We start from the raw sequence: 17,729 nt of genomic DNA on the forward strand, positions 1-17,729 counted from the left end.
AAGCTTTTTGCCATGTGAATATGTAACTAAAAAAAAGAATTAATATAAGAAAACCCACTGCGAATAAATGCATAAACTAATGTTGTGCTTTGGTGAGAAAAGAGCACCGTTTATTGCAAATCTTTGATTCAGATATTCAAACTCCAGTGTTATGTTGCACATGTACATTGGTCATACAAACTTCAATACAGTTGTCTTTGTGACAATGCTGAAAGCACCACAGGTAGGAACATAATAAGAATATATCCACAAATATTTTCATATCAAGAGCCTTGGGACTAGATAATGTAGGTGTGCAGGAACAAAGAGTCTTTCAGTCAGCTCCTAGTGTCTGGGAAAACAAAACTGCTTCATTGTTGCATGCTAAGGATGACTAATGGACTCAGCTGCGCAGATTCGGGCATAAAAAACGATTTTAGGGCAAAATAGGATGCAGCAGAATAATTTTCTGCATGTATCAAAGTATTTAGGTACGACAGAACATACAGCTATATATAATCTTATATACAAATACTTTTTTTTTAAACCAACATTCTTGATTCACTTTGCACACACACAAACACACACTTATGTACACACACACACACACACAAAATCATGTTCTCCCCCAAGTTTCCTTCTTTTAAATAAAATACACAAAAAAATAAAAATACATATCTCAAGCAGCAGAAATAAGAATGGCTGAAAGGGTAAACAGCTGAGTGAACTCCATGTGCAACCCATTTTGGGGTCCACGCTTATAAAAACATACAGCATTCAAATCTTGTTAAGGTGCCACTGTGGCCAGAGGAGTCTTTGTGAAGCTGCAGCTAACCTGGGGTCTCCTGACATGATGATTGTCACTGAGGTGGGGTGTACTGACGGCCTGCGGTGCTACGAGGCGTTGGTCTTCAGGTGTTGAGTTTGCAGTGGCTTCACGTGATACTCATAGATTTTCAGTGCAGGCCCGAGCTTTATTGACAGTCCTGTCAGGACGTCGTTACGCGTCATCAGGAGCAGCGACTTGCCATCGATTTCCTGTCAGGTGGAGAAAGAAATATTTGACTGACATCCAAGTTGATTTTCATCACGCCACAGGAATTCTGAGCAGGAAGAGCACTCCAACCTGATCCTGGAAAGCTGTGGCTTGCTCCTCAAACCCTGTTGCTTTGAAGTAATTGACAACGTCAGTGACCCCCCAGTTGGCGGGGTCCGGCATCTGACCGTTCTCCACTGGGCTGTGGGATCACAGTGAATGGATTCAGCTTCATGTGCATGTACGCTCAACTGTAACAGCTGCTGAACACATTCGTTGACTAAACGTCTTTCACTAATTGAAGAGGATACCTTTTGGTGTCAACAGAGCCATTTGCCTTGTCTTCCATGCCGGCTGCAACAATAAATAAATAAATAAATAAATACACCCAATAATAATCATCATTTCAAAACAGCCATTACAGCATGTGGTAACTTCAACCCAGTGTTCTCAGTGTTCACCACAAAATTCAAGTTTTTGTGTTTTTATACACGCAGTCCTGTCACTCAGCTTGACACATTCGTTATCTTAAGAAGCTTTCAGAGAAGAGTGGAGATGATAAGTCGAGAACAGATAACAGCTACTCAATTAATTGTGTAAGTTAATCATCAACCGAAGATGCCAAACGTTCTGCTTTTCCCTGTTCATCACTGTAACTTGAATATGTTTGGGTTTTGGACAAATGGTCACACGAGATGACTTTTGGAGCTGTCGCCTTTGGTATTTTTCACTATTTTTTAAAGTTCAACAGGCTATATAATTATGTGAAAAAAGTTTTTTTAAAAGATAAATCACTAGGTTCTATAAAATAGGTGATACAACAACACAAACCAATACTAACCATAAACTGTATTGTAACTTCATGAACAAAATACATAAACTTATTCTTTGTACTGTTAAAATTTTCACATTCCTTTGACTTTATTTTAAACATCTCTAAACATCTGGTGAAAACAATAATAATCCTTTCAGGTTTCAGATTTTTTTCTTTTAAACACTAACATATCTCATTTAAGTTTTGGATGGTTTATGCATCATTTCAGACACCAGTTATAAAGCAGGACATACTGTGTTCCTTTAAAAAAAACGTGTGCATCTTGTGTTGGATCTTGTGTTGTTAATATGAGTTTAAGCATCAAAAACATGAACTCACAGTGAAGTTAGCAAAGGGTCTGACGGGTTTCAGCAATATACAAAAACCTCTCAAGCAGAAACTACTCTGCAGTTTGACTGCTTGTGTTTTCACTGAGCCCATGCACAAAATTCAGCCTCCATAGACTTAAACGTGTCTCTTACAATCAGTAACGCTGCAGTAAGTTTTCATCAGATGTCTTCTCTCGGAGAACTCAATGGGTTGGCAGCTCAGACACCATCATTGCTTTTCTTTCGCAGCCTGGCAGTGGATGTCCTCACTGCAGTGACAGTGAGATAGTGCAGTTGATAAACAGGACCAACAGTGTCAAGCACAACATAGCTTAAGAGCGAAGCTAACGTTAGCACTATGCCAAGAACTGACAACAGGGAGCTGCAGTGTGTGAAAATGACGACCTAAAACTCACGTTGTTAGCTGGATCAAAAATACTAGAATAACGTTACACACACAGCATGAAATTGCCTTAATTGCCACGTACATTAATAAAATCAAATTCAGTACAATTCAGTACAGCACAACATATTAGTAACGTTACGCTGTATGACAAGAGCTAATATTTAATCGCTACCTGTTCGTATTTCGTATTAAGCTAACAGGGACAGTTAGCTTGCTTCGCTAATACAAAATTTAAGTTACCTTATTTTAGATGATTCCTGCTTGACAACACCAGTTCGTCCAAGAAATACACGTACTTCAGATAACGAAAAGCTGTCTAATCACCGAAATATTTTACAAATAAAGAAACGGCGATATTAATTTGACAAAATCAAGATTTAATCAAGTAAAGCCAACTAGCCCTTCTTCATCGGTTTAGCTTCCTTCGCCCACATGACAGCAGAGAATCATGGGAAGTGAAGTGTTTAACCGTTTTAACGCCGTTTGTAGTTCAACACAACCAGCCACATGCTGAATCAGTGCAATTACTACACATACAGCAATCTCTCATCACAATTATAGTTTTTAATAAAAAGAATTTATTATAGTGACATATCCTTTGTTACATAAAATCTGCTACAGCAAAGTATATTCCCCTTGCAAACACAAGTAAATATGGGTGGGAAAAACGTGGCAACCTTCTAAATGATGTGCAAAATATCCCACAAACTAAATACAGACACATTTCAGATTATTGATCCCATACTGGCATGTGTGACTAGCTATGAAGAACTCATAAATGGATTTCTTTCAGTCAGGACGGTGAGGTGGCTCAGGGAAAAGTGCCATCATTTACATCAAATATGACAAACATTATTACACACATGGGGATAAATGACACATAAGAAGAGCTGTGGATTTCCTACACACTTTTTGGGAAGATTTACACACAGGCAGTTTGGACTGAAACATGCTGAATTCCCAGGTGTAGCTTTAAAAGTCTGTCCAAATTAAAAAAAAAAAAAAAAGTCATTGATTCACAATTACATTCTGTTCATCCCTTCAGACTAGGAAAAATGTTAGAACCCCTTCTATTAAGTTCATTTCCAAAGAAAGAAATAAAACAAACAAGAAAACAAACAAACAAACAAAAATTAGATTAAGAGGCTACAGTTTTAAATAGGCATGAGAGGCATCAATGTGTACTAACTGTGGTAAATATGTTAATTTCTATAAATGCATTTAAATACATTTATCTTTGAATAAGGGCAAATTAAAAAAAAGTTGTACAAATAAATAATCCAATATACTCACTGTTTACAACACTTCTGTGAGTAAAACAGTTGAAATCTCCTTATATATGCTGAGAACTATGCAGGTTTAAACATTTTTAATGTAATTTTATTAGACATCTCTAGTATAAATAAAAATAGAAACAGTTGTACCTTTTGAAACGAAATTAGGGCTACATAAAATGTCACATCATGTGCTCCATATATGAAAAAAAGCTAAATTCAGGCATAGCCAATATCCATATACAGTACATCAGTACCTTAAAAAAAGCATTCAGTCCCCAAAGCTTTTTCACATTTGGTTGTCGAAGACTGTTGAACTTGATTAAATTGCATTTTTCTCACCTACAAACACTTGAGCACCATGTCAAATAATGATGAAAACATCAGAAGACGTACGAGATGTTCAATTGAAAGAATGTCAACAGATGCATTATTGTGATTTGAAATGTTCAACTAAGATTTCCCAGCGACCCTGAGTGTCCCACCTGCAAACATGACCTCAAGCTCTGACCTGCCAGTGGACGGCAGAGACAAACTTCCCTTCTAGAGAGTCAAAGGATTGCAGACGCAGGAGCAGTAAGGGCTTTTCTGACATCTGGAAGTTCAACAGGTGGACACCTTGACCTTGTGGGTATTGAACCTCAGACATACAGATTCTATGATCCCCTGTTAAATACACATGTCAACCTGTCATGCCAGTGAGGAGTTTGTGGGAGCAGGGACTACATTTCAGCAGCAAGGACAGGCAACGTGTCAGAAATCACAGGAAATGAAAGGTGCCCAGGATAGAAAACTCTCATAAATCTTATATTCCTCTTCAGGGGAGAAAACATATATTAAATATGTGTATAATAACTTAACAGGAGAGGTTAACAGTGAAAAAAAAAAAAAAATCTTCAAAGTCAGACTCTTGACCTTATTCCCTTTAAACATCTGTTACAAGACCACAACACTTTTGTCCGTCAACGTTCTCTAACCGACCTGACGCGGCCTGAGCAATTTTGCGAGGAAGAATGAGCAAATATTGCTCCATCACAGTGTACAAATTGGTTAAAAAATGATGCAGAGACTACAAGCTATAGTTGAGGTAAGTATATGCTTCAACCAAGTAGTGACTAAGATGAATGAATACTTTTACATTATGATATTTCAGTTTTCTGTTATCTCATGGTTAATGATTTCATTTTGCTCTCATGGGATTATGCAGAGGAATATGTCACTCACATAAAAACTTCCTGTTCAATGCATCGATGTCCTAGGTCATGAAACAATTTAAAGGTAACGAAACAACAACAACAACAACAAAAAAGATGGGAACACTGTCAGGGAACTATTAGCTTGTTGTGACACGGCTGTACAAATGTAGCAAACATGCAAAAGTAAAAATGAGAATAAAACAAATATGGCAGTAACACAATAACTTCCAAGTGCTCTGCTGAAGCACAACTAGCATTTGAGAAAAAAAGTTGAAAAAAACAAAACCCAGAATGGACAAAATATGTCCATGTGAACAACACTGCTTTGCATCCACGCCAACACACTCTTCAGAACATCTAACAAACTGACCTTCCCGCTATCGAAAAATGCCATGTCACCGCAAATCATACATTTTTGGACGTACCAAAGACAGACGACCTGTTGTGTGGAGCGACATACTCGAACGCCTTCAGTTGTACCTGAAAAATATATCATCTCATTCCATTCATTTAATACGACTAGTGTGAGGTAAAAGGACGTGGCATGTGACTGGATATGGATAAAACAATGCTACAATTGATCAGTTATTACAGCACTGACAAGTTCCTGCTTCATAATAACACTTGTCACTATTGATCAGTTTCCTCGAGAACTGAAAGGCCTGAGTGCTAAAACTCAGCCACACCACGGAGTCTTCAGTGTTGCGTTTCCTTCACTAAACACTAGTTTCTTTGTTTGAATTTTGGTCATGCTTTAACAACACAAAGTGTTTGAAAATCTTATCCTCATATATGTATATTTCTATATGCACAAATACATGGTTCTAGGTCTTAAGGGCTCCAGAATGATGATGAATAATGGTTACTTTTAAAGTGTTCATGATTAATGAATAATAAACTGAACCCTAAAAAACACTCAGGCATGTAACAGATGCAGATAACTGGTGAACTCAATGTTAGAAATAAAAAAAAAAAATTCAAATCCCTTCCATTTTCCCAAAGCTTAAATCACAATGTGTGCAATACCAGCTAATACAATCAATCACTCTTTGTGCCTCTTGAAAATGGGCATAATATTAGTTTTCATGTTGCTTTTCAAATAATTATTTGAATTGAAATCAGGAGGAGGGAGGCTATCAAAGGTGGCAAATGTAAAAAAAAAGAAAAAGAAGACAAAAAAATGAGAACGTGGTCTAGTATTTGTGTGTTGCAGCACCAGGGGTGTCTGCATAATGTGCCTGTGTATAGGTTAGTGCTAACTGCACGCAGGATCATGGCAAGAAGGACCTCATTCAGCTGTGTGGAATGAAGGAACGAGGCATTTGTTTTGAACACGTGACGGCCTCTGTTCCACCTTAACCCTCAGGAGAGTGCAAATATCCCGAAACACGAGAGCCCTGATGGGACTCCAGCCCGCTCACTAGAACTCAGCAAACTCTTTTGCACACTTTTCTGTTTGTGAGACATGGATGTCCTCCTCTTCATAGTCGTCAAAGTTGCTTGTGTCTCCTGGTCCTCTGCACTTTGGCAAGAACGGGGCTTCAACCTTAGAGCAGAGGAGAAAATAAGAATTTCTTTGGTCTGATTATTTATTAATTAAGCCAGGCAAAGGTTGATGTTTATATGTGTAAACTACATTCTGTTAACGTTCTACAAGTTGTGCTTATTTTTGCACTGAAATCATGAGAGTTCTTCCAATATGGCAGATCTCAGGATGATCTGAGCTTGGGACGCTCTGATCAACTGGTTGCAGGTACCCCCAAAACAAATTCATGAAAAATGGGTAAATCATTAGTTTATAATTAGTTTTAGTGGTTCAAAAGTTGCAAAAAAATAAAAAAAACCCTCCTGCACACTGTCTAACTTGCAAAAATACAGTTATTTGCCACTGCTGCAAATGTCTCCTGGTTGGTAGTTTTACTTTGAGATGTAGATTTTCAAAATAGCGGTTTATTATCTGACTTTTTTAAAAGCAAGAATCAAATGAGGGACAGTAACAGATCTGGATTTCTGGATTCACTTACCTTTCTCTCATAAATGGCGATCCAGTCTGTTGTGGAGAACCACTTGTGATTTTTTATGTCATTCACACCATTCTTCAGGTTGCCAAATCTCTTTGTCAGATCTACCTGGAGCAGGTTTCTCAACAGATCCTTCAGGTCGGAGCTAAAGTGAGAGGGGAATCGTACCTGCAGGAGTGAAGAGAGAAGGGAACAATGGGTTATCGAGCACAATTATGGCTGGTTACATTATGTACATGACAATAAGAAATATGCACTAGAGAAACAAAATGCAAGCGGAGAAATGACAGAGCATTAAGATATTTCAGACAAACTCTAAGACTCTCTGTGTACCTTGCCAGACACAATCTTTTCATAGATCTGGATAGGCTGATCAGCAAAAAAGGGAGGGTAACCAGCAGCCATTTCATAGATAAGGACTCCAAGTGCCCACCAGTCCACAGCTTTGTTGTAGCCCTGAAAGAGACAGATTAAAATCCATTATTTTCCACAGGATACATGTTGGTTTCTTGGCTCAACTACCTTGGTAAAGTAGTGAACGTCTGGTAATGACAGGCAGAAAGCCTTGAGACATACAGAGCAGTCAGAAACACACTGGAGTGTCATGTCGGCTCTGCACATTTACATCATATAAATGTAACTGGATCACTTTTTATAAACGTCCCCCAATTTTAGGAGCTAGGAATCTTAGAAAGTAATTGGACAAACTGACACAACTGATGTTTAATATATGCTCACAAATCCTCTTGTTCAATGACTGATGTAAACGAGCCACAGACATCAGCAGACACAAATCTTATCCGGTGATGATCTAAGCTGGGAAAAGGGCTTCACCTTGCTGAGGATGATCTCTGGAGCCAGGTACTCAGGAGTTCCACACAATGTCCAGGTCCTGCCTTTTACTCTTTTGGCAAAGCCGAAGTCTGTGACCTGAGGACAGAACAGTAAGAACGTGATGAGAGAACGAAGGGCAGTGAACATGCACTACACTTCAAGCTGTTGTTTGTTCGTCAGCTTTTTTAAATACCTGAATTGGGGTCAAATTGACTAAATGTGTCAATTTGCCATTTTATTTTGCATTACCTGTCTTCATATTGACAAACAGCAGGTTCACGCATTCTTTCTTGAATGTTTCCTACACACTTTTCCATATTTTTCTAGTATAAAGTTTTACATAGATCGTCTACCTGGATGTACCCATGTTGATCTATAAGCAGGTTTTCAGGCTTCAGGTCTCTGTAGATGAGGTCCAAGGAGTGAAGGTACTCAAAGGTGAGTATTATCTGAGCTGCATAAAATCTTGCATGGTTTTCACTGAAAGATGGGAGGAGGGAGGGTCAGTCAGGCATTGATGCAATATATGAACACAAGTCTCTTCTTCTGGGGCCACCTTAACATCCACCTCTCTCAAGCCTTTTCATCCAGACCACTGTGAGCACTGTGCTAAGTCTTTGCCCGGCTGTTTGTGGCTGACACAGCACTCCAAATAAGAAAAAAAAAAAAAAACTTAAAATTAAATGTAAACTTCTATGTACACTATACCTGAACCTTCCAATACGTCTGAGGTGTGAGAACATCTCTCCACCGGGCACGTACTCCATCACCATGTAGAGGTTTGAGTTGTCCTGATGATCAAAGCAAGACACCGTTAAGTACATTCGAGGGTATTCCGAAGCATGACAGCTGATCACATCTTAACTGATGAGTGTTCCTCAGGTTGAGAAAGAAAAGAGCCCAACTGGATTGACGGATAAGGCATAAACATGCTGTGGTCGCCATGTAATTTGTGGTAAGAGGTGGGTGCCAGCACGTACCTTGAAAGCGTACTCCAATCTGACGAGGAAGGGGAAGGAAACGGCCTGTAGTATTCTCTTTTCATTTAGTGTGTGTTCTATCTGCTTCAACTTGACCACCTGAAAAAAACGAGGCACACCATGAGTATTCAGGGTTTTTCATGATTTCTGAGTGCTCTGTACGGCCAATTCAGACGATCATTTTGGAAAGCATAGCAATATTTTTCTAGGTTTTGACGTTGTGTCTGTTCCACTCTCAACTCAACTTGCACAGACTTAAAATATGCTCGAAACAGATAATCCTTCAGGGCGAACATCGTGTTCTGGTTTTACTTTTGTTAAGGGTGACTGCTGAATGGTTGAAAGGGCGCTTAAACAGTCTGCTGGTTTGGTGCATTCATGAGTTGGTGGGAAGCTTGGACAGAAGAGACTTAAGAGTCAGGTGTTCAGCAGCGGTGCATTCATGAGCGCTATTGTCAGAAAATCAAAGTCAGAGGACTAAAAATAAGCAAGCACAGATATCACAGACAGGCAAGTGCTAATTTGCTAGGTCCTTGGTTTAAAAAGGCTCGTGTTCACAGGCAGACTCTCCAGTCTGAGATGCCAGAGTTTCAGACGAGCACATCAGCACACAAGACTGTCAGCCATTAACTCAATCCATAGCTTTAGCTGCATCACAATGATAATAACAACAGGCAATGACAGCTACTGTGATGAATTACCTACTGTATTTGTACACTGTACTGAAAATCCAAACACATTAGCTAACCTGTAAATGCGTGGCATGCTTTGGGAAATGGTAAGCAGCAATGTGAAACGTACATAAACAATAGCATGTGAGATACAAACATGCAAAAACACAAAATAAACCTTTAAGACCGCTGTGACGCACTAATAAATGTTCAGCACACAATGTGTTCAGAAACAAAAAAAAGGAGCCACGCGTGTCCTCATAAACTGTAAAAGTCTTTCAGCAGTACAGCTGAAACAAAATGTCAGACAGGTTTACCTCTTATATGGACGGTGTGAAATTCAAGGGAACAGAGGACCGCTATGTGAGCAGCTCACCGAGGACGCGCTAACCCCCTCCTACGACTCTCACATCAGTATTTAAAGATCGAAACTCTCATGTGAAGCGTCTCTGAGGTTTTCAGCGATAACATGGTGGCAGTGCATGAGAGGAAACGCTCCATTTCCTTTTATGTGACACTTATGTAGTTACAGCATTTGTCAAGCATGCAGGAGTTTGTTTCTCACAGGCTAACCAGACACTAGTTCTTACAAGACGGGTAAACTGTTTTCTTTAAACCAGTACACTTACTTTTTGTTTGTCCAAGATCTTCATGGCGTAGAACTGGTTTGTTTCTTTATGTTTGACAAGCATAACTCGCCCAAATGAGCCAGTGCCCAGAGTCTTGAACCTGTCAAAGTCATCCAGGCCTGTTGTGCTCTGAGGAAACACATTATCAGTGAAAGTGAGTCAACGATTCACAAAAAATACAACAAACACCTCAATCAGCGAGCACAATCAGCTAGCATTCAAGTCAACAAGATCTGAGGCAGGAAGTGGCTTGGCGCTATGACACAAAATGTCCACTCATTTCATCTCAGTTTAGTGTAAAGGAACATTGAAGTTGGAAAAGAGAACAGCTTACCTGTGGAGGACACTCCCATTTTCTTAAAAAATCTTCTTTGGCTTTAGCTAAGAACTCTTTCACTATAAAAAGAGACATAAGTTTAATTTGACAGTTGCCAGTTTGGCACTCTCACAAGGTCGAGTAAAATGTTGAGGGAGCTAATAAACTGGGGCAGTTCTACGTGTTCAGGAAAATAAACAAAGGCAGTTCACATGTCGAGGGAAATGCATTAAGGTCAGGCAAAGGTCAAGTACTGGGGATGCAGGACTAAACTAGACAAAGCAGCAAAAAAAAAACCTCCTAAAAAAAACTCAAAACCACACGTCTAAGCAGGAAATTCTAATTATAAAGTGATGCAAAGAGCTCATGTAAACTTTACAGAACTGGCCAATTCAAAGACAAGCTATTCTGCATCCCTTTCAGGAGTAGGTGGGAGTGAAGGAGGAAGCAATAATGGGCAGAGAAAAAGGACAAAATGCAGAACATAACTGAGACTACAGTGCAGGCATTAGAAAGACAGTGAATTGTGAAAGTCACAGCAGACATGAGATGTCCAAAGTCACAGAGTCATGGCAAGTATCTAATGTCTTGTTGGTGGTGTATTTGGTATGCAGCTGCGGATTTAAGTGAATACCTGTCACTGACCGACTGCTGTACTGTATGTGTGCAGTAAGTTAACAGACTGTCCCCATTAACCTCAATCTTACTAATATTTATGTGCAGGATAACACAAGCCTAGCAGGCCTTGACTGCAGAATTAGTGTTCTCTCTGTGACTTAGGACGGCTCATGGAAAATATGAGCATACCAAAAGTCTCTACAGTTCACCAAGGGTTTGCAGGAACATTCACCCACATGGATGGAAATGATGGAGAAGAGAAAGAGAGGAAGAAACATTTATGAAGTGCTTAAAACATGAACAGTTGAGATTCAAGTGGATTAAATGCAACACACGACAAAATGACACTGAAAAAGACGACGTAAGGAACTCCTAAGACCTGACAGGAGCTAGACCTCATTAAATGACTCTGCATTGAAACAAAAGGATTACTTTGGTTGGATGACTTATTTCTTCCAGTGTCTTTGAATCAAGCTGAAACCAATAGTCAACAATATTTATGTACTATTGTACAGCATCTTCATTAAAATAGATTTTTGTTAGTTCTTTAAAATTAAACAATTACATTTATTTTCATTATGGTTTAATTTTGCACGGTTGGTAGTCTTTAAATATTTAGACCAAACTTTTCTTTCTTACCGGTACTGGAGGAGGCTTTCACTATCCTACACTGAATGAGATTACATAAACCCACAAACATCCTTCACAAAGTATACAAAACAACAGTGACTGAAAAGACATTGTCAAAAGCACACATAAAAACATTTCATACTTGAAAAACAGTACACAAAAATGACAGGACAGAGATATTAAGATGAAATAAGCGACTGAAGCACCACAAATGGCCCGTTCTACAAAATGTTATGCCTAAGCTGCACTTACTGGTGGATCAAGAATGTGTGCAAACACAACAACTATGAGCCTGAAGAGGAAGGTGGGGAGAAACTCTAAACAATGAAAGGTTGTGAAACTGGGCAGATGCTTGATGTTTTAAGACCTGACAAACTAATGATGGCCAACTGAACACCTAGGTGCATGAAAAAAAAAAAAAAAAAAAAAATCAATAATCAAACTTACCGGTGTATCAAAACCACTAAAAGTCCTGAACAATTTGGACCAATATACTGCCTGATTTATTTTATGAGCTGCATTCAAATCAGTTGTCCTGCCAACAAAGAACTACAAGTTGTAAGCTGAGACCCATCCTGCTCCGAGCTGCAGAAGGCGTCTGACGCATTTTAAGTGTAAAAGCAAAACACTGCACTTACTCGACTTATCCCAAATGATGGTGAACTCTGAGATACGAGGTGCCTCACTCTCTTGTCCTCTGTGCTCTTGGTTACTCTTACAATATTTGAAAAAACGGCTGGCGAAGGACTGATCCTTTCCCTGGGCCATTTTGAGACGAATTCGGTGATGTGTGAGTGCACAGGCTCACACGCAAAGTAACCGTTTTCAGCCTGAAGACCAATGAGCGATACTGGCTTCCTGTATGCAGCCAAGAGCGCTGCAATGCTTGGCTAACCACATAAAGTTAAGCTTCCTGTTCAAGTACTCTACATCAGTGTCAGCGGCCTGTCTGCTTTGTCTATGTGGTGTCATTTGCAAAAACTTATCGGTCTCCCATGCAAAATTAGTGACATTGTCTTGACAAAGGTGTACATAGTCAGCACAGCACACACATAAGCCAGTCTCATAACATTATGTCAAAAACACGGCACAGCTGTGGCGCATTCAGAGCTGATAAGGAAAAGGATATACGCCTGTATGTCTCACTGACTGACATAAAGAGAAGTTAACTCCAGGTCACTGTGCTCTCTGGTGGCAAAGTTTTATAATGCATGCCTTCAACAAGCTTTCCTCTGTGCTTATTGTCACCCTTATGAATTCACCCGCATGCTGCATATGGTGTGCTAGAAATGTGGGTTTGTGTTGGAGTTGCACCAGTTTGGATCACTCTGGATAGTTAAAATACCTAAAGCCTACAGAGAAATCTACATGGCAAAAACGTGTTTGCACCACAGTGTTACTGTACACAACCCTCAGCCCATCCCTGCACACACTACAGGTGTCTTGAGTCACAAGGCTGCCAGAGCGTATGGACTGCTGCCGATCAGAAAGCAGGTCAAGATCAGTGCTTTCCAGACAGACTACTAGACATGGTACAGTTTAGTGGATTACCTCGGTCATTACTGACAAACACACCACAAACACAACAGAGTGCCCTCTGGCCACTACTTTCAAAGGATTGATGGAGGACTTGAGATTGCCAACGGCTATTCAACAAGTGCAATTTGACTGGGAAGGGTGCAACCATCCAACCAACCTTTATGTTAAAGCATCAACACAGCAGGCTAATGTCACTGTCAGGGAGCAGAGATCGAGGCATGGCACTTTGATTTACAGTGCATTTGTTGACAGCTGACTTGACACATCAGCGTTAACCAGGTTGGATAGAAACTGCTGCTACCCATTTTGTAGGCCACATTTTGGAAAACAAAGCCACACTAGAAACTACACACACTTATTTATTACAATCATTAGCCTGGTTTAACCACATCAAGCAGCTTGTCTGTTAGTCGTTATCAGGTACCTGTTGTTAGCGGTGACTAGGCCGTGTACTGAGGCTTTAGTAGAAACCAATGTTTGATGCTGTTATCTGGCTCTAGGCGGCTGATATTAGCTCTTTGGAAAATAAACATGGCGCGTTGATAACTTCAGTTTAACGTTACAGCGTAACATAATTAGAAAAGCTTTCAGTTCGTTGAGTCAAGGATGTTTCTTTGCATTCACTGCTGTGGGAAATCTTCAACAGGATGGTGAGGACCTCCCTGCCCTTTACACATACGTCGCTTCCAATAATTAGCTAGTTGCATCATCTGTGACTCTGTTTCCAAGTGAGATAAGCTAACAGAAACCAATACGAAGGAGCTAACTTCAAACACCTTGTAAACTGCCCTACCAAAGATGGTTCTTGTCTGCAGCCCATATTCCTGTGCTGTCTGCTAATACTGGACAGCGGCTGCTAAAAGGCTGCTCTCCCTTGACTTCGTGACAAACAAGCTCACGCTGAACAGCGGCTACCGTTAGATGGCTAACAGGCTAGCTGGGTGGTTTTCAGGTGCTCACCGCTTTCTTGCTCATTGCCTTTCTTGGCAGTTGCTGCGTTTCCCATCGTAGGAAGACGGGGCGATGCACAGCTGGCTAGGAGCGATGATGGTGGCAGTTAGCTAACAGGGTCCTCCGTTAGCTAGCTAACAAATTTCAGCTTGTGCTAGCTGGTTGGCTAAAACCAACATCAATGTCCTCTCTTTGTAGACAGAACCTCGACGTGCTCTGCGAACCGCCCTGCTGATCTTTATTTACAGTGTCCTTTGTCGTTCACGTATGCCTCCGCTGGAATGAAAACATGATCCAGACTCCTCACCTCTGCCTGCCGTCGTTTTGTGCTGCGTTCATGTCATATGGGAATACCCACCGAACAAACTTGATGGATGAAATGCTGCGTTCAATGTAGTCGGAAATCGTACTTACTCATACACCACATTTGTTTGATTTATTGAATAAAAGTTGCTTGTCACATTAAAAGGAGTCAAATGTAGCATTTCTTTACTTATTAGAGTTCATCATTTTGACCAGTAAAATTTTTCATTATTATTATTGTTGCTGTTAGTGTCATTATTATTAATGCTATGGTGACCCCTGCGGTAATGAATATTCATAAGACAGTTTCTGAATATATAGCTGAAGTTTGTTGCCATGAAAATATCTCAGAAGGTACACTAACACTAAAGTTACTTGAGGTAATTTCATCAATTTGCGCATTAATACAAATAAGAAATTTCATCAGAGACAATGGAATTTTATCCCTATATGATGATTAGCAACCCATTTTATTGAGATCTGAAATACAAAAACTAATGTTGTAAAAGGTGCATGCAGGTGAAGCTACAATGTTATACAGTAGACATAACATGTGTGGAAATCCCAATTTTAATAATATTTTTCATGCTGTTTGATTTTCCATTATGTTCAGTGAGTCAAGATTTCAAAAACACCATGAATGAATGCAGCAAAAGCAATGGCTTCTAAGCCTATGCTCAGCTTTGAAACACCACCAATGAAGTTATGGACATTGTTCATGACTATTGATATAGCATTTAAAATTCTGCGGCACCACAATGGAAATATCCTGTCAACAGTTCAGAATTTGGACCACAAAATGATTTAGCAAGCATGTATTATATTTTCGAGCAGAGGGTTTCTGTTTTTCCAATGATACATGAATGCAGCAGATAGTACAGATAGTACAAACTACTTTGTGGATGTAAATTAAATTGTCCTTCAAAGTCAAGTGTGTTTGGAAGAAACTGTTTGGATTGGGTGGTTTTGACGACATGAAAACACCTGTTGAACCTGTGAATCCTTGTGATGAGAAGCATTAGCAATCTCTTTTATTTAACAGACACCCCAGCTTGAGAAAAAATTTTCATGTTCTCATTTCATTTGAACATTACTTATTCAAATCAAGTTGGATCAAATTGGTGACTGTCAACCAGTAATTTAAGATGGAAGTGAAAAAAGCTATAATTCCTCATCTTGATTGACCTTTTGAGTCTTGATTATGATTTAAACTGCATCTGCAAGGCTGCAGGAGATATGGTAGTGGTTCACAAGGTGTGAATTAATTAATTTAATATATAAACTATTTGTGTGCACATGCATTGTCGAATGTCAAAAATTAATAAATTAGTTAGAATTCAAATGTCTTAAACTTTGTAGCTGACCATGAGCTCTGACCTCCAAGGGGTCACATGACCACAGACTTACTTTCTCTACAAGGATCATGGGTGTTACATCAGAATACAGATTTTTAGCAAAGATACACCAGAGGGACATGGTGTCACCTCTAGTGTGGTTAACACTTTGCATCAAAAGCCAGTTGTTCATAGGTGCCAAGTGGCTGTGATACTTCAAACGTGTCTTTGAGGTGTTGAAATAAATCAGTATGTGAATGAATGGCTGAATAGAATGACTGTGATAAATAAACACACCTACACAACTGAAACAAGCGAAACTGATGCAGTTCAAGATGACCTTGCAGGAAACGCCTCTGATCGCAAAAGACCAATGATGCATTCAATTGTGGATGATTAAAGTAAAGAAATACGTAAATTTAACATAAACTGATACTTACAAAGGAGTATGAAAGAAATGGGATTTTTGAGGAATATTTCCATGTTATTACAACGATAAAATGATGATAAGAAGTGAATGGCATGTTATTGAACTCTGAACGGGTCGCACCCATTTTCCACAGGGTTGATTTTTAGCACCATGGCCAGCGACACAGTTGCTAGGTAGCCTCCCTGTGTTTGTATCAGCAAGTTGTGGAGGAAGAGCTGCACCGAAACCCACGTTAAACGATGACAGAAAGGTGCACGAAATACAACGCGAAGCTGTGGTAAGACTTTTATCTTGACTCAGAACTGGTTAAGAGCTGAAAATGATACGTGCTGACTTCACATGTACGGCCTTCAGCACACTAAACGTCACGTTGGTGCCAGATTGAGAATGCAAACTTCAGCACTTCTCTCGGGTTCCCCCTCTCACAGAGCGAATGGTTTTGCCCATGCGCTCGCTCCGGCACTCACAGCACACCAGAGGTGTGCAAGATACAGATTTTTCTGTGTGTGTCTGTCAACCAACGTCAGTGTTCATTTGTAACGCCATTATAAACCATAAACACTGTTATAGTCTTGAAAAATAATCTTGGGACTGGACGGTTTCTCTTAAGAGATCCCAGTGTCTCCCTCAGTCACGGCGGCTGTGTCGTTTGGATGAGACCAGCAGAGGAGCTGCGCTGCCAGTGCCTGGAATAAATAAGGTAACGTTAACGGACTACTTCGCTTTCGCCTCTCCATCCTTTGCTAGGTAGTGCGGCTAAGCTAACTGTAGAGTAGCCCGGGGTCATTGTGTTTCATTGGAATTATGAGACGGTGTCTCATTCAGGAAATTGTTATTTCATTTTGAAGCAACGTGAAATGAAGACACCCTCATTCGCAGTTAAACGTTAACGTTGCTGTTAGCGCTGCTTTTGATGGGAGCAACTTAACTGAATAGCAACACGGCCAGATTGTTTCCGTTTGAGTATTCCACCTGACCTATGCAAGCGGCTAGCAACCTAACGTTAGCTACTGCTTGAAAGAAACTGATTCATAGCAATAATGCTTCTGCTTAGTGTTTGTGACATTTAATATGCGAGCCCAACCAATTTCCCGAAAAACCCAGATATCAAAGATATTGTATGCGAGATTTAAGAAGTCTATCTTGCGCTAATCCCAAAATACAGACAAGATCTGTGGAAGGGGATGGCCTACTATCCTTCCAGTGATCTGGAAGATACCATATTGACTGCTGTGCTGTGACAGGCATAGGTCGCCTCGCTGTTCTTAGTAGCATAGCATTTTAGCTGAGGCTAGCTTTGCAAGTGCCCTTAAGAAATCTGTTTTGACATGCAATGCTATAGATGGCGTTTATCTTTGGATGCTCCGAGCCTGGTTAATTCAAACGCCACATGAGAGATGTGGTGTTTGAAGAGCCATTTGATTTAGTGTGGTCTGTTT

The 17,729-nt window shown here is 39.9% G+C and overlaps 3 protein-coding genes across 10 annotated transcripts in view; 1 reads left to right on the forward strand and 2 right to left on the reverse strand.

The window, feature by feature from the left end:
* Positions 1–82: 82 nt before the first annotated feature.
* samd13 (sterile alpha motif domain containing 13) lies at positions 83–3,012 on the reverse strand. Its single transcript, XM_070961114.1, has 5 exons — positions 2,805–3,012; positions 2,312–2,427; positions 1,327–1,369; positions 1,106–1,217; positions 83–1,017 (listed from the first exon to the last, which is right to left on the reverse strand). Exons 2-5 carry the CDS (start codon positions 2,337–2,339, stop codon positions 874–876), a joined length of 327 nt encoding a protein of 108 aa, XP_070817215.1. The 5' UTR covers positions 2,340–2,427; positions 2,805–3,012; the 3' UTR covers positions 83–873.
* A 96-nt stretch (positions 3,013–3,108) lies between these two features.
* prkacba (protein kinase, cAMP-dependent, catalytic, beta a) lies at positions 3,109–14,569 on the reverse strand. Of its 2 annotated transcripts, none has more exons than XM_070961828.1 (10): positions 12,372–12,557; positions 10,504–10,565; positions 10,170–10,298; positions 8,870–8,968; positions 8,598–8,680; positions 8,243–8,369; positions 7,890–7,985; positions 7,389–7,511; positions 7,059–7,223; positions 3,109–6,580 (listed from the first exon to the last, which is right to left on the reverse strand). In XM_070961828.1, exons 1-10 carry the CDS (start codon positions 12,499–12,501, stop codon positions 6,455–6,457), a joined length of 1,140 nt encoding a protein of 379 aa, XP_070817929.1. In that variant the 5' UTR covers positions 12,502–12,557; the 3' UTR covers positions 3,109–6,454. The 2 variants fall into 2 exon arrangements, with proteins under 2 accessions (XP_070817929.1, XP_070817930.1); XM_070961829.1 differs by lacking the exon at positions 12,372–12,557 and adding an exon at positions 14,233–14,569 and having other exon boundaries at positions 3,111–6,580.
* A 2,147-nt stretch (positions 14,570–16,716) lies between these two features.
* Positions 16,717–17,729, forward strand: part of ttll7 (tubulin tyrosine ligase-like family, member 7) — a 70,107-nt gene continuing 69,094 nt past the window's right edge. For all 7 annotated transcript variants that reach the window (XM_070961824.1, XM_070961822.1, XM_070961825.1 and 4 more), the window contains exon 1: positions 16,717–16,990. The gene's annotated coding sequence lies outside the window, so the exon portion shown is untranslated. The remainder of the gene's footprint in view (positions 16,991–17,729) is intronic.

The sequence above is a fragment of the Chaetodon trifascialis genome, chromosome 4, assembly GCF_039877785.1.
Source record: "Chaetodon trifascialis isolate fChaTrf1 chromosome 4, fChaTrf1.hap1, whole genome shotgun sequence".
Lineage (NCBI taxonomy): Eukaryota > Metazoa > Chordata > Actinopteri > Chaetodontiformes > Chaetodontidae > Chaetodon > Chaetodon trifascialis.